This window comes from Trifolium pratense, linkage group LG2 (assembly GCF_020283565.1).
Source record: "Trifolium pratense cultivar HEN17-A07 linkage group LG2, ARS_RC_1.1, whole genome shotgun sequence".
Classification (NCBI taxonomy): Eukaryota; Viridiplantae; Streptophyta; class Magnoliopsida; order Fabales; family Fabaceae; genus Trifolium; species Trifolium pratense.
In genome coordinates this window covers 60,838,769-60,854,354 of record NC_060060.1, presented here as the reverse complement: position 1 = coordinate 60,854,354, position 15,586 = coordinate 60,838,769, and the positions used below count along the sequence as shown (strand labels likewise).

Sequence of the window (15,586 nt, the reverse complement as noted above, 5' to 3'; positions counted from 1 at the left end):
TAATGTGATAGATCTACATCAATATTGACATGTTACATTGTCACATGATTTGACTTTTCGTTCTTCTCTATCATATTTTTTACAAAAAAATGTTGATGTAACAAACACCAACATTAACACATAAACTTGATATTTGTCATTAACATGTAATGTTAGCATTATCGTGTAACACTAGCTTGTTATATAAGCATCTAATGGAAGAGTGTAACACATATAGTCAATAATAGCAATATAATACTACTAAATAATAATAAAATATTTTAAAATATACATGAAATATGTATTACATGCATATCCAAATTTGTTTTATTACAAGATGAAATATTTATAATTTGTTTGGAGCTATGAAGCACAGACACAGACACGGATACCGAACACGACACGGACACTGACACGCCGACATCGATAAAAATTTGGAAAAATGACATAGTTTAGTGTAATCGTAAGTGTCGGTGTCAGACACCGACACGTGTCCGACATAAACACGCCTAATCTAAGGAGTGTCGGTGCTATGTAGGTTTGGAGGCTTAAGATAAATGAAATACTCATAATAAATCAAAAAAATTTAACAAAACAAAAAATCAGATAATATTTCTATTAAAATTTTATCAAATAACTAAATGATGAATTATTTGGAAGAATTTTCTTTTAATAATAAAGGATTTGTTGATATCCATTGAGCCTCTAAAAAACTGAATGGTGAGACCTAATAATATGACATTAAATACGGACCAAACTCATACTATCTCCTTAATACAAAAAAAAAACAATGAGAGAATTAATTGATTTGTTTCCTATTTATAAGGGTATTTAAGTGTGTATATTTGTTGAAATAAAATAGGGATAGATATTGACAAAAATACATCTTTAAGTCTCATTAGCCAAATAGACACAAGGACATCATGGTGGCTTACTGTATTTACTATCGCAAAAAACGCAATCCCTCGTCATCTTTGGAACAAAACAAGGATGAGATCTCCATTTCCAACTCATCAAGATCTTCCTGCTCTCCATTTTGCTTGATAACAACATCGAAACCCACAAGAAATTAATGAATCTGTGTGACCAGCTCCAAATTTGTCATATTTTTGTCCTACTCAACTACCTTAATCAAAGCATATAAAAAATGTGTTGCAAGACATGATTTGAGAGTAAATCAAAATGCTTAAATCATCTCTTCTAAGTTTTTGTTCCGGGTATCTTTGGGTAGCACCGGTTGACCGAATGATTTGAGATGAAGAGCATCAAACTAGTAACATGGTTAATTTGACTCCTTGGCGTTTCCGTGATATAACAGCACACATGTCACTTCTAGTCAAGTAAAAGAACCATCCTCGTTGTCTGTCACATGCCTATTTAGCATTACAAAAAGGGTATTACCCTACTTAGCCTTTAGAATCATATCCTCTAAAGTCTTGATTATTATATTTGCGTTGATGATCTTCCTGAGTTGTTTAAACTCCTCCTTCCTCTTTGATCTAGATTATGGGACAACTCTACAGGTAGACACATCATCCATGAAAAGCTTGATGTTGGTAGCTTGATATTCGAATTATGTCATCAACATATGTTTGACCAGAGTGACGTTATTTGAAGATGACTCAATATGTAAATCGGGATCATTGAAGTACGTTAAACCCACTAAAAACGCATTTTTTCCTTTTCTCGACCTAGATTCATCAGTAACCAACCTTAAGACTAATGAAGAAGAAGAAGAAGAAACCAACTTTGTAACCTTTTTTTTTTGCTAAGGGAGGCTGTTAGGCCAACTTTGTAACTCTCAATTATTTGGAAGGATTTGAATTCAACTCTTAAATAAAATAATTTACACTATATTTATTTTGGGCTAGAGTCCAAATTATCAGAACTTCCACTTAGAATAAGAGGATTAAAACAAATGAATGTTATGTCTCAGTGAATTTAACTCAATTGGTAGGGACATTACATTATATATGTAGGGGTAAGAGTTCAAACCCTAGTCATCCCACTTATTCACGGTGGAATTTCTAGCCACTACACTACTTGACAAAAAAATGAACGTTTTTGTTTTTTTGACACCAAAAAACAAATGAACGTTATACTAATATTAATTTTTTTATAGAATAATATCGTAAGTACAATTTAATAGGTAGTTAAGAATGTTAATATATTGTGGTCTGAATTTAAACTCAACATTTCACACACTTTTATATTTAAAATGCATTAGTTTAAGACATTAGGTTTGTTCTAATAGTGATGAGCTTGAGTTGTATGCATAAGATCATGTCTTTGATCTTCAACTCTATCGTAAAAAATAAATAAATGTATTAGTCTAATCAACATTTCACACACTTTATATTTAAAATCTTTTTGCCGATTATTGTATTTTACCGATGATAATTTCATAAGAAATAACACAATTTCAATATTACACTAATTTTTTACATTTTTTCATAAAAAATTCAATAGCGACTATTATAAGGAATACATTTTTTTTAAAAAAATCAAATTTTATATTTTTGACAATTTTAATAAATAAAATTTAGTTATTATAATTTTTTTAATGATATAAAAAAGGATTTCTTTTTTTAAAAAAATACTCATTTAAATATTAATTTAATACCACCTTACCCAAAAAAACATTAATTTAATACCTAATATCATGATACATTTGAAATTTTCAAATGTACAAGTAGAATCTCCATTCTCCATATAATAATTTAATCACTTCAAATACAAAGATGCAAATAGTTTTGTGATTGTTTGTTACTATAAAAATAAAAAAAGATGCATCCCCATTACCATTAGAGAAAAAAAAATTGAAATGGAGTCAAAAGAAGGAAAAAAGAAAAGAAGACGAAAATGGTCGATTTAATTTAATAATTTATTTCATTTCATGAAGAAAAAAAAAAGTTTTTTTTTTTTTTTTTACAATAAAATAAGCAAACAGTGTAGAAAATTGAATCGAGGGAAAAATTAACCCTCTTGTTGAAATTCATTCTTAGGGCTACCGAAGAACCCAAATCTCCCATTTTACAGTTCATACCAATTCATCCATCCAATTTCGCGTTTCGCTTGATTTGTTCTTTACCCTATAAAACCCCTTCGTAGGTGAAACTTACTTTCATTCCCACTCGCAAAAGAACCACCACCACCACTCGCGTATATCACCAAATTAGGGTTTCATACCAAATTAGGGTTCACGATGAGTCATCGTGGTGGAATGGACGATGAAGACGACGACGACGATTACGAGGAGCAGGTTGCCGATTTCGATGAAGAGGAAGTGGATGAAGAAGAGGAAGATAGAAGCGGTGGAAAGAAACGGAGAAGATCTAGTTTCATTGACGATGATGCGGAGGAGGTTGATGAAGATGAGGAAGAAGAAGAAGAAGATGATTATGAGGATGAGGATTATGGTGGGAAAAGCAGCCGTAAACGACAGAAATCGAAGAAGGGTTCCGCTTCGAATTTCTTTGATATTGAGGCTGCTGTTGATTCTGATGAAGAGGAGGAAGAGGAAGAAGGAGATGATGGTGCGCTTTTTTTGTTTCATTTCATCAATTTTTTGTCTTTTTTTTTTCTTTAATTAATTTTAGTTGCGTTTAGATTAGAAGAAGAAGGAAATCAATATGATTAGGGTTGAATCTGGGATTTATGAAGTCTGCCCATGAGATTTGAGGGTGATTTGTGATGTGTGGTTTTTGTGAGATTGGAATTCATCATTGCTAATAAGTAGATGCATATTTTGTATCGGTGTTTGGATGTAATTATATTGAAAACTAAGTTTAGAGAGCTAGTTTTTGCTTAAAAAATAGGATTATGAAAACAAGTATTCATGTGGTAATCAGTAAATCGACGCGACTTTGAGGCATTTTCTTAGGTTCTGATAACGTAAATGGTGTTATTAAAACACCGGTAGTTTAACCCCATTGGTCCATTAGTGTTTGATACTAGGCTATACTATACAGCTATACAATAATTGTCCTTCGAATGCACTGTCTTTTGTTTTTGGACTGAATACCTAGTAACTCTAGCTGTACTTTTTGTGAAATACTGAATACACATATATGGATTGATCTATTTTCAGTAACTTGTTTGATATATATATATATGTACATATTTTTACAATGCTGGGTTCTTCTTACTTTTATGTATTTCTGAATACTGGGAAAGAATTGAGTTTCCTGTGTTTCTACTGGTTTGCACGCCGTTGGACATTTTTATAGCATTGATCAGCTCATGCTCGAAAGTGTGTCTCTTATTTTCTATGTAGTTAGTTATCTAGGTAGATAAACTAATAACCATCTAAAACATGCAGATTTCATTGTTGAGACTGGATCTGATCTGCCCTATGACGATGATAATAGAGGGAGGGCACGTCACAGACTGCCACCCCACCAAGAAGACCATGAAGATCTTGAAGCAATGGCAAGAAGCATACAAGAGAGATATGGAAAGCAGCGGATGGCAGATTATGATGAAGAAACTACAGATGTAGAACAGCAAGCACTTTTGCCATCCGTGAGAGACCCAAAGCTGTGGATGGTCAAATGTGCGGTATGATCCCCTCATTTTTTTGTTGATTTATTTGTTCTAACTACAGGCAAGGATATAGAGTATGTCTCATCCTTTGGTTTATGTTACTCAGATTGGCCGTGAGCGTGAAACAGCTGTTTGTCTCATGCAAAAGTACATAGATAAGGGGTCTGAATTGCAAATCAGATCTGCTATTGCTCTTGATCATCTCAAAAATTATATATATGTGGAAGCAGATAAAGAAGCTCATGTTAGAGAGGTATTGTGTGAAATATCTGTTGTTATCGCACATACTTCGTGGATAAAATTGTGAATTATTTACATGTGTTTCAGGCTTGCAAAGGTCTTCGCAATATATTTGGACAAAAAATAACGCTTGTTCCAATAAGAGAAATGACCGATGTGCTGTCGGTTGAAAGCAAAGCCATTGATCTTGCTAGAGGTACCTGGGTTAGAATGAAGATTGGGACATACAAGGGGGACCTCGCCAAAGTATGCACCATATTCTGGAGAGTTCAGGATTCTATGTCTCATGTGTTTTTAATTTGTCACCTAATTTATATATCTTTTACAGGTAGTGGATGTGGATAATGTGCGGCAGAGGGTTACTGTGAAACTAATTCCGCGGATAGACTTACAGGCTCTCGCAAACAAATTGGTATAAAATGTTTCTCTGTCTTGTTCAATGCATGCTTTATATTTGTTTAATGTTTAAATTCCTTGAAAATTGAATTATTGAGTCCCTATTTTCTTGCAAAATGCATTTATCATCCAGGAAGGTAGAGAAGTTGTGAAAAAGAAGGCATTTGTCCCCCCACCTCGGTTTATGAACGTCGATGAAGCTAGGTATTGTTGATTCTCATAAGCTATTGCTTAATATATTTCTACTTTCTACGAATCTTTTCTGTTCCTGGTCTGACAGAGCTTAAGCTTTCTATCAGGGAACTGCATATCCGTGTGGAGCATAGGCGTGATGCCTATGGGGAACGGTTTGAAGCCTTTGGAGGCATGATGTTCAAAGATGGATTCTTATACAAAACTGTATCTATTAAATCCATTAGTGCTCAGAGCATCAAACCTACGTTTGACGAGCTCGAAAAATTTCGTAAACCGGGTGAGAGTGGAGATGGTGATGTAGCCAGTCTGTCAACTCTGTTTGCGAACAGAAAGAAAGGGCATTTCATGAAGGGTGATGCTGTTATTGTCATCAAGGGAGATTTGAAGAATTTGAAGGGATGGGTGGAGAAAGTGGATGAAGATAATGTTCATATAAGACCAGAAATTAAAGATCTTCCTGTAAGTATGAATTGATATTCGACTGGTTTCCTTTGTTGTATAGTCTGCCATTTTGCATGTTGATGATTCGTGATAAAATTGCTTCAATGATGATCTAACTATCTACTTTTTTTTCCCCTCCATTTTCTTAGAAAACTCTTGCAGTAAATGAAAAGGAACTTGTTAAATATTTTGAACCTGGAAACCATGTTAAAGTAGTTACTGGTGCTCAAGAGGGTGCAACTGGCATGGTTGTGAAGGTGGAACAGCATGTCCTGATCTTAATATCTGATACCACAAAGGAGCATGTGAGTCTTGTAGTCCTTTGATTGACCTAATGAAAGATTTCTGAATTTCTACTTACATTTAGTGCAGAAATGACAAAAATATTGTTTCTTTAGATCCGCGTGTTTGCAGATGATGTTGTAGAGAGCTCTGAGGTAACCACCGGTGTGACTAGAATTGGGGACTATGAACTTCGTGATCTTGTATTGCTAGAGTAAGCATGTTTCTTGTGCCTGAGATGCATAGCCTTTCTTCTTTATGCTGTGGTTCAAACCTTTCTCACTTCTAATCTAACATGGTGCAGTAATTTGAGTTTTGGTGTGATAATCCGTGTAGAAAGTGAGGCATTTCAGGTTAGTATCTCCATGAATCAAAACTTAAGACTTTGTCAATTAAAATTAAGACTTTTTGTCATTATAATATCGTCTTTTGCCTTTGTTAGGTTCTTAAGGGGGTTCCTGACAGACCTGAAGTCGTGCTTGTTAAATTAAGAGAGATCAAGTGTAAGATAGAGAAGAAAATAAGTGTGCAGGATAGGTTTAAGAATACAATATCATCAAAAGATGTTGTGAAGATAATTGATGGTCCCTGCAGAGTGAGATTCTGACTGTTAGCTATATTGTTTTCATGGAAGTTGATATTATTCAGATTTAACACTTTTTTTTTGGTTAGGGCAAACAAGGTCCCGTGGAGCACATATATAGAGGAATCTTGTTCATCTTTGATCGCCATCATCTTGAACATGCAGGCTTTATATGTGTTAAGGCCCACTCGTGTGTAGTTGTGGGAGGTTCGCGCTCCAATGGTGACAGAAATGTATCCATTTTTCCTATTTTGATTCTTTAAGTCTTTTTCATATAAATTTAAAAATTATGTTTTGCTTAATTTATTTGCTTCTACTCCAGGGTGATGCACACACACGATTCAACGGTCTTAGAACTCCATCTCGCATTCCACAGTCCCCAAGTAGGGTTCCTCGCGGAAGGCCTTCATCTGATTGTATGTTTAAATCTTTCCTTATGTTAAATGCTAAACATTTGATCAATATGTTATTATAATATACTTTGTTTAAGAAAGTTGTCTGATATTGATTTATATGGATGTGGTAAAGCTGGAGGGAGGCATAGGGGTGGAAGGGGTCATGATGGTTTGACTGGTGCCACTGTTAAAGTACGCCAAGGTTCCTATAAAGGTTATCGTGGGCGTGTTATTGAAGTCAAAGGAACATCTGTTCGGGTTGAATTGGAGTCCCAAATGAAGGTTGTAACAGGTAAGTCTTGTAATTTGGTGAAAGACCTGAGCTGTCTGCATCTTTGTATTCACATGGTCTCTGACATGGTTGTTTGCAGTTGACCGCAATCATATAACTGACAATATAGCTGTTACTCCACAACGGTAAGTTATATCTACATAAACTTTGTGATTTCTTGTGTGAATTGGAAGATATGCATTCATATAACTCTTGTGTTCTGCCAGTGAAACATCTCGATATGGGATGGGAAGTGAAACCCCAATGCATCCATCTCGAACTCCTTTGCATCCATATATGACTCCGATGAGAGATCCTGGAGGTATGGTCAATTGTATATTTCTTTGTTTCTGCTTTATTTTTGAGTTGACGTTTGAGTCTCTTGTAAACTGTTAATATTTTTTAAATGTATTATTTGCAGCAACTCCAATCCATGATGGAATGAGGACACCTATGCGTGACCGAGCTTGGAATCCTTATGCACCAATGAGTCCTCCTAGGTTTGTCCTAACATCATCCTTCCCTTCTGAGCATAATATATACTATGATCCCCCCGCATTCCGTTTTATTTTATATATTGATGTTGATTGCTAAGGTTCTTTTTTAAAAGAGTTTTTTGTAATAGTAAAGACACAATAAGATCTTTTAGTTTCTCAACATTTTAATAGGTATCATTATTCTAAAATCAAACTACTAGGGAAAGAGGGTTATAATGAATACAGTTAGTTAATATTTAAATGTATTTTTGCTCAGTTTACAGTCTTCAGCACCATCATATTAGTAGTGCAGTGTATGTGATTTATGAAATCTGATGGTGAAATAAATTCAGGGATAACTGGGAAGATGGAAATCCAGGCTCTTGGGGTGCCAGTCCACAGTACCAGGTCAGTAGTATTAGCTAACTTCAGACACTCTGCAAATGTAATTAATTTAAGGAACCATGCTGATATTTATTTTATTGTTTTTTTCCTTCTGTTTAATCTTTTCAGCCTGGAAGCCCTCCTTCCCGGCCATATGAAGCCCCAACTCCTGGTGCTGGGTGGGCTAGTACTCCCGGTGGCAATTATAGTGAGGCCGGAACGCCACGTGACAGTTCTGCCTATGGTAGGAGCACCTTTTGCCCCCTGAATCATTAGAATATTTGTAGTTTTTGTTTTAATACTAATTCTATTTGGGGGGATGTGGATTATATTGCAGCGAATGCACCGAGCCCATATTTACCATCAACACCAGGTCAGCCTATGACACCAAATTCCGCGTCTTATCTTCCTGGCACCCCTGGAGGACAGCCTATGACTCCAGGAACGGGTGGTCTGGACATGATGTCACCAGTATTAGGTAAGTTTCTATATTTTGTCAACTTACAGATTTAGCGTGTACAAATATTTGTTTTTGAAGCATATGTATTTATAGTTATATCACCACACATTGTGATGGACCTAATTCTCTAAAATCTATAATAGCAATAGCCTATGACATGCACGGTCTCTTTTTTGGTGCATTCAATATGACGATGATTAGTACTCTGCACATGTATTTGGTTGGCCACTTTAGGTTATTTCACATATATTAAAAAAGTTGTAACTATTGAAAGAGCCCAACAGGTTTTCAAAAGTATTCTTGTCTACAACAGTGTTACATTGAAAAAAATATTGTGACACCTATTTTGGGTCATTTTTCTTTTGTAAACCATATGTTGCGACTTCCCGCCATGTTGTGAAATTCCCACATTAGACATCATCATAAAGACAATTGTTTGCCTTTCCAATTTTGTCGCAGATCATGAGATAACTCATGGTTTTGTCCTGTCATGCGGAGGAGATTATCCTATCATTTATCAAGCATATTCCTAGATCTATTTTTTGAATCACTTATTTGACTGGATCATCAATTTATCAACAAAGATTTGAAATAACAATTTTTTTTACCAAGCATATTCCCGGATCTATTTCTTGAATCACTTATTTGACTGCATCGTCAATTTATCAGCAAATATTTGAAATGACATTTTATTTCTTCCGCACACATTTATCAATGTTTAATTTTTTGTCGTAGGTGGCGACACAGAAGGGCCTTGGTTTATGCCAGACATATTGGTCAATGTACACAGGGCCGGAGATGAGTCTGTTGGAGTTATAAAAGAAGTTCTACCGGTATGTTGATCTAGAAGCTTTGTTTTATGTGTTTTGGCACGCCATATGAAAAATATATTGATTTTATGTTAGTATAATGATTATCTGTTGAGGTTTGGTTTTTAAGGTTTTCTGGTTAATGTCATGCTTCTCTACCCAACTAGAGTCATGAGTTGTATTGGTATACAAATGAAGATTAGTGCTTAGTTTTTATTTCAAATTCAAAGTGTCATTTGTTATAAAAAACCTCACATCTTCAAACCTTAATTATAATTCATTTCAATTGTTTGGGTATCCGGTATCATTCATTTCGATTGTTTGGGTTTCCGGTATTGACATGGCCATTATTTTCTTCAGGATGGTTCTTATAAGGTAGGTCTTGGGTCTAGCGGAAATGGTGAAACAATAACAGCCCTTCCCGCTGAAATGGAGGCTGTAGTTCCAAGGAAATCCGATAAAATAAAGATAATGGGCGGGGCGTTGCGCGGTTCCACCGGCAAGTTGATTGGTGTTGATGGCACTGATGGCATTGTAAAAGTAGATGACACATTGGATGTGAAGATTTTAGACTTGGTTATTTTGGCAAAATTAGCTCAGTCGTGATAGCCTTCTTGTAGAATGATTATTTTATACATATCTTTTTTCCTCACTTATTTTCAATGCACTTCCTTCACGTTTGTGCACCTCAGTTAATGTGAAGTTCCTGCATCTTATTTAGGTATCACTGTAATTTTCACTTCCTCTACAACATCTTATTTAGGTATCTCTACAACCGTTACTTCCTCTACAAATATAAAGGGGATCGAGCAGGTACAGGAATGGAATGTTTAGTCATTTAGGATTAATTTTGACACGGTTTTATAATAAATTACGACTCTAAGTAAGGTATTGTTTGATGATTGGATTACTAAATGAGTCTTGTGTTGGCTTAGTTGTAGGAAAATAAAAAATCCAATTAAAACTAAAGATCCAAACCGGAAAAAAAACCGATATGTTCTGGTTTCAGTGGTTTGGTTCAATAATTGAACTAAATCGATTTAGTTTGGCTTGGTTTTTTATTTTTATTTTTAAGAACCAATGAGTTGAATTGATTGATATGTATAACAACAATCAAAGGGCAAATATGAAAGATGCTGACTTATATGAATCTATTTAATTTTAGAACAAACTAGCAGGACACCCGTGCGTCCGCACAGGAGTCGCGGCGTTGCCGCTCCTCACTTGATAACATAAAATAGTAATTTATTGGGAAGTAGATTAAAAGATTGAAAAAATGAAATATATAATATTTGGTAAAAAAAATAGAAAAAGAATAATGGTAAAACTATCACAAAAAAATCTTATGTCTCCGTATTAATATTTGAATATAAATGATAATGTAGAAATTATGGAAAAATAGACTATCTTATTAATATATTAGTAAAAACACAGGCCTTGTAAAAACTACCAAAAAATTAGGTCCCTATAATAAATATGAGTATAAATATGAAAGATGCTGACTTATATGAATCTATTTAATTTTAGAACAAATGTATCGGTGAACTTTTAATAATTTTTTAAGCGTACGGAAAATGCTAGTTTGAAAAATTGATAAAATACATTGAAAAAATAATAAAAGAAAACATTTTAAACCGATCAGCTGAACTAAATTAAATGGTGTTAGTTTGGTTGGGTTTATTTTTTTTTTTGAAAATTATTTGAAATTGAACAAATTCAAGTTGATGGAGATTTCACTGGTCTGAACATTTTTTTGGCTGAAATAGGAGAATTAAAATTGCACATTTTATAAAAGAGTTTAATTGATATGCACCAACGGTATAAAATAGTTTTGCACAATCGTCCAATAAACAAGTATTAATATTATTTTGCCATGTCATGTCAAGAAAGTGGGGTGATGTGGCGAAAAACATGGTTGATATTGGTTGACAGTGTAAAATTATTTTACACCGTCAGTGCATATCAATTAAATCCTTTATAAAATAGGAGTACAAAACTACATTTAAGCCTAAAAGTAAATATTACAAAACTAAAAAAAATCAACCAAATACCAACCGTAAATTATTGATGATATTTCATTAGTATTTTACATTTTACTCCTATTTAACAAGGAAAAGTTTTCGTAAAAAAAAAAAAAAAAAACCAAGGAAAAGTTGACAATGTTGTTCATTGTTGTAAAGGAAAAGTTAACACTAGTGGTCCTCCTTCTAGTCGTCGTGTCATGGCACATCGTTTTCGTGGAACGGTCATTAGATTTATAAAACAACTTAATAATGTACGTAAAAACCACTTAATCTATGTTTGTCACGTGATTGAGACTCTCATCTAAAATATAAATGTTACAAATTATCCACTAGTATTTTTCTTTTTACTCAAAATCTGATTTTAATTTATTTTTCCTTAATTGATGTATTTTTATTTAATAGTGGCGAACACAGTTGTGTCGCGAACCAAAGGCGCCCTTTGGACACAAAACAACAAATGGTTTCATAACTTTTCCTTTTCCTTTGTTACATCATTGGTTGTTTTTTGTCACACTATAAATAGTAAAAACCACAAACAACAAGAACTCACAATTTGTTTCTTTTACAATACAACAACACAATCTTAATCAACAAAATCTCACTTGTTTTCTTGCAATCTTCATCCATTGATTCTTAACTCATGTCGAGTACAGCTGGTCAAGTCATCAAATGCAAAGGTATATATCAATCAATCAACACTTGATTCAACATTTGTTCGATCAATTATTATAATTATTATGATATATTATACACTACAAATTTTGTTTAATTAAGAGACTAATAATCAATTTACATCATGATCTGGTGTTAATTTAGTTTACATTATATATTATATGATACCTGATTGATATTTTGGAAATATGTAATGTATGCAGCTGCTGTTGCATGGGAGGCTGGGAAGCCGCTGGTGATCGAAGAAGTAGAGGTGGCGCCACCGCAAGCCGGTGAAGTTCGTCTCAAGATACTCTTCACCTCCCTTTGCCATACTGATGTTTACTTCTGGGAAGCTAAGGTAAATTTATTATAAATGAGGTTTCATAAATTTAGATAGGCATAATGCATTCAGAGATCTTTAAGTTTCTCGTTTGTAATAGATATGTCCTTTAAGTTTTTTAGGTAACAAATAGATGCTAGGTCTTTAAGTTTCTAATTTAGCACTGTTACCCTCCCAACGTCCATTACAAAACCGCCAACATAACTTGCACGGAAAGCTGCTTCTTGTTATTTGGAAGCCAAAACGCAGTGTTCACTACCACCTTACTAAGTTACTACAGCTTTTTGTATTAGAAAATAACTTGAAGGGTAACAGGGAAATAAATTAGAAACTTAAATGACTTATTTATTACCTAAAAAACTTAAAACCTTTGGATGCATTTGACAATTTAGATATTAAGTTCCACCTATGTTTAGATCTTGTTTAATTTTCTGACTTAGTTTGGTTTTATTGCACAAGAAAAATAGGGTGTTTTATGTTTAGTTTCTTTTGCATGTTTATTTTTCTATGATTTAGGATTCTATTGAGGTTTAATTTTAGATTGCAGGAAAGTTGGTGATTTTGATTGATGCCTTTATTTATTTATTTATTTATTTATTTTGGGGTTTTCAATGTTGCTTATGCTATTAAGAGTCACATTGCATTAGATAAGATTTGAACATTAGTTTATCAGTGAGAGCAACATTCACCTCACGATCCAGTTTTGTAAGTGTTGAGTTAGACCTGACTCAAATTCTACGATATGCATTGCAATACCTTAATACGGTTTTCTTTTTCCATCTGTTTCAGGGTCAAACTCCGTTATTTCCTCGTATATTTGGTCATGAAGCTGGAGGGTATGTTTCTCTTCTAAATATATTGAAAGTAGAATCACATTATTATCCATTGACACCAAGTTTTCAAATGAATGTTATTGCTAATTGTTGCCATGATATTGATCAGGATTGTGGAGAGCGTAGGCGAGGGCGTGACTCACCTGAAACCAGGGGACAAGGCCCTGCCTGTATTCACAGGGGAGTGTGGGGAATGTCCACATTGTAAGTCAGAGGAGAGTAACATGTGTAATCTTCTTAGGATCAACACAGACAGGGGTGTCATGATCAATGACAACAAGTCAAGATTCTCTATTAAGGGACAACCCGTACACCATTTTGTCGGTACTTCTACATTCAGCGAGTACACTGTCGTCCATGCCGGTTGTGTTGCAAAGATCAACCCTGATGCACCACTTGACAAAGTTTGTATTCTCAGTTGTGGAATATGCACAGGTATGAGCATGTTTAGATCGATTTATTTGAGTTTATCTATTAATATACATATTTGTCAGACTGTTTGATAAATTTTATGAAACAACTTGTGACATGTTTTTTGAGCTTATTTTTATAAGCTTTCTTAAATAGCTTATGAAAATAGTTTCTATCTTTTGACTTTATTTTATTTGTAGTTATAGAAATAGCTTATATATAAGGACTAATCTGACAAGGGTTTATACTTTAAACACTTAATTAAGTTGTTTATCCAAACACTATAAAAGATCCCTACCTTAAGATGTTAATATCTAACTAGGTTGAGTCTGTGATTTCCTAATTCAATTTGCATTCATGCTCGTAGGTCTTGGTGCTACTGTCAACGTTGCAAAACCAAAACCCGGCTCATCCGTTGCTATATTTGGACTTGGAGCTGTTGGCCTTGCTGTATGTTACTCTTATACCTTGTTGAGTGTGCACTGCACGTGTGTGTTTGCAATTATTATAGCTACCTATTATCCTCCGTTTCTCATTCGCTTTAATACAAATTTCAGGCTGCTGAAGGGGCAAGGATATCTGGTGCATCGCGAATCATTGGAGTTGATTTAGTTTCCAGCCGATTTGAATTAGGTAAAACGCTCTCTTATTTCATCCAATACTTTAAGATTAAAGTCAACATAAATTATATGACTAAATTTTTTGTAATGTTCTTGTTCTCAGCAAAGAAGTTTGGGGTGAATGAGTTTGTGAACCCAAAAGATCATGACAAACCTGTACAACAGGTTAGTTCAGCAACAATTACATTTCTGTTATCACTAAACTTAGTTAATTGAATACTGAAATTCAAATTTTGTTGTTATGAATTAAACATGTTTTGTCATTTTTATGTGCAAGGTTATTGCTGAAATGACGGATGGAGGTGTAGATCGTGCTGTTGAATGTACTGGCAGCATTCAAGCTATGATCTCAGCATTTGAATGTGTACATGATGTAAGTAGAACATAACTTTTTTTCCTCTTGTTGCTAACAAGTTTATATCAAATCTTTAATGAGGCGCTGGCCGCTGAACCTTGATTTATTGTTGTTTTAAGGGTTGGGGTGTTGCCGTACTTGTTGGAGTGCCAAGCAAAGATGATGCATTCAAAACTCATCCTATGAATTTATTGAATGAAAGGACTCTTAAGGGTACCTTCTATGGTAACTACAAGCCGCGAACCGATCTTCCTAATGTTGTAGAGAAGTACATGAAAGGGGTAAGCTTATATACTAGTATATTGTATTGTGTAACATTTTTAGGAGAATTAATTAATGCTGCATAATCATAAGTTATTTGAGTCTAATGTTGTGATGTTTATTGTGATATTGTAGGAGTTGGAACTTGAGAAATTCATCACTCACACAGTACCATTTTCAGAGATTAACAAAGCTTTTGATTTGATGCTGAAAGGGGAGTCCATCAGATGTATCATCAAAATGGAGGAGTAATAGTCCACTAAAAAATTTAATGGAGTTTGTCTACTTGGTTTTTGAAAAAAATAATAAAAGAAATTTTTGATGTGTCTGTTTATTGAGTTTGTGACATTTTGTGAAGTATAATTTGAGAGAATGATGTAACACTTATAATATATAGTGTTGTTTTTGTTAATTTGCTGTTCTTGACTTCATATAGTTTTATTTTATTTTTTCAAACCCGGTGCCTTAGGACCAACTAATCTGACGAGTCCAATCCTACTATCCACTCGATATATCATTATAGTCTTCTAATTATTCTTTTGAACCAAGAATAGTTGTCACTTTTTTAATCCAATTGGAGAATGATGGTGAGTTTTGTTTGTTTTTTATTTCCATTTTAAATCAAAACATTG

The 15,586-nt window shown here is 34.0% G+C and overlaps 2 protein-coding genes across 2 annotated transcripts; both read left to right on the top strand.

Moving 5' to 3' along the window:
* Nucleotides 1–2,779: 2,779 nt before the first annotated feature.
* On the top strand, nucleotides 2,780–10,180 carry LOC123909343 (putative transcription elongation factor SPT5 homolog 1). The gene is made up of 22 exons (XM_045960173.1): nucleotides 2,780–3,515; nucleotides 4,301–4,539; nucleotides 4,631–4,777; nucleotides 4,852–5,010; nucleotides 5,093–5,176; nucleotides 5,294–5,364; nucleotides 5,460–5,814; nucleotides 5,946–6,101; nucleotides 6,195–6,292; nucleotides 6,383–6,431; nucleotides 6,521–6,673; nucleotides 6,751–6,894; nucleotides 6,984–7,077; nucleotides 7,190–7,348; nucleotides 7,428–7,473; nucleotides 7,555–7,649; nucleotides 7,749–7,827; nucleotides 8,157–8,211; nucleotides 8,317–8,431; nucleotides 8,525–8,665; nucleotides 9,383–9,480; nucleotides 9,817–10,180. Exons 1-22 carry the CDS (start codon nucleotides 3,185–3,187, stop codon nucleotides 10,060–10,062), a joined length of 3,114 nt encoding a protein of 1,037 aa, XP_045816129.1. The 5' UTR covers nucleotides 2,780–3,184; the 3' UTR covers nucleotides 10,063–10,180.
* Nucleotides 10,181–11,848: 1,668 nt separating this feature from the next.
* On the top strand, nucleotides 11,849–15,366 carry LOC123909342 (alcohol dehydrogenase 1-like). Its single transcript, XM_045960172.1, has 10 exons — nucleotides 11,849–12,157; nucleotides 12,356–12,492; nucleotides 13,264–13,310; nucleotides 13,417–13,742; nucleotides 14,086–14,168; nucleotides 14,276–14,351; nucleotides 14,442–14,503; nucleotides 14,616–14,711; nucleotides 14,813–14,974; nucleotides 15,090–15,366. The coding sequence occupies exons 1-10, from the start codon at nucleotides 12,121–12,123 to the stop codon at nucleotides 15,204–15,206; spliced, it is 1,143 nt and encodes a 380-aa protein (XP_045816128.1). The 5' UTR covers nucleotides 11,849–12,120; the 3' UTR covers nucleotides 15,207–15,366.
* The last annotated feature ends 220 nt before the right edge of the window (nucleotides 15,367–15,586 follow it).

What these genes read in the sequence shown, in the direction of transcription:
- LOC123909342 (XM_045960172.1), top strand. Translation starts at nt 12,121, where the DNA reads ATGTCGAGTACAGCTGGTCAAGTCATCAAATGCAAAG. An exon ending in CAGTTGTGGAATATGCACAG is followed by an intron (nt 13,743 to 14,085) that starts GTATGAGCATGT and finishes TCATGCTCGTAG; the next exon opens with GTCTTGGTGCTACTGTCAAC. An exon ending in CATTTGAATGTGTACATGAT is followed by an intron (nt 14,712 to 14,812) that starts GTAAGTAGAACA and finishes TGTTGTTTTAAG; the next exon opens with GGTTGGGGTGTTGCCGTACT.
- LOC123909343 (XM_045960173.1), top strand. Translation starts at nt 3,185, where the DNA reads ATGAGTCATCGTGGTGGAATGGACGATGAAGACGACGACGACGATTAC. An exon ending in TAATTGATGGTCCCTGCAGA is followed by an intron (nt 6,674 to 6,750) that starts GTGAGATTCTGA and finishes TTTTTTGGTTAG; the next exon opens with GGCAAACAAGGTCCCGTGGA. An exon ending in GCACCAATGAGTCCTCCTAG is followed by an intron (nt 7,828 to 8,156) that starts GTTTGTCCTAAC and finishes AAATAAATTCAG; the next exon opens with GGATAACTGGGAAGATGGAA.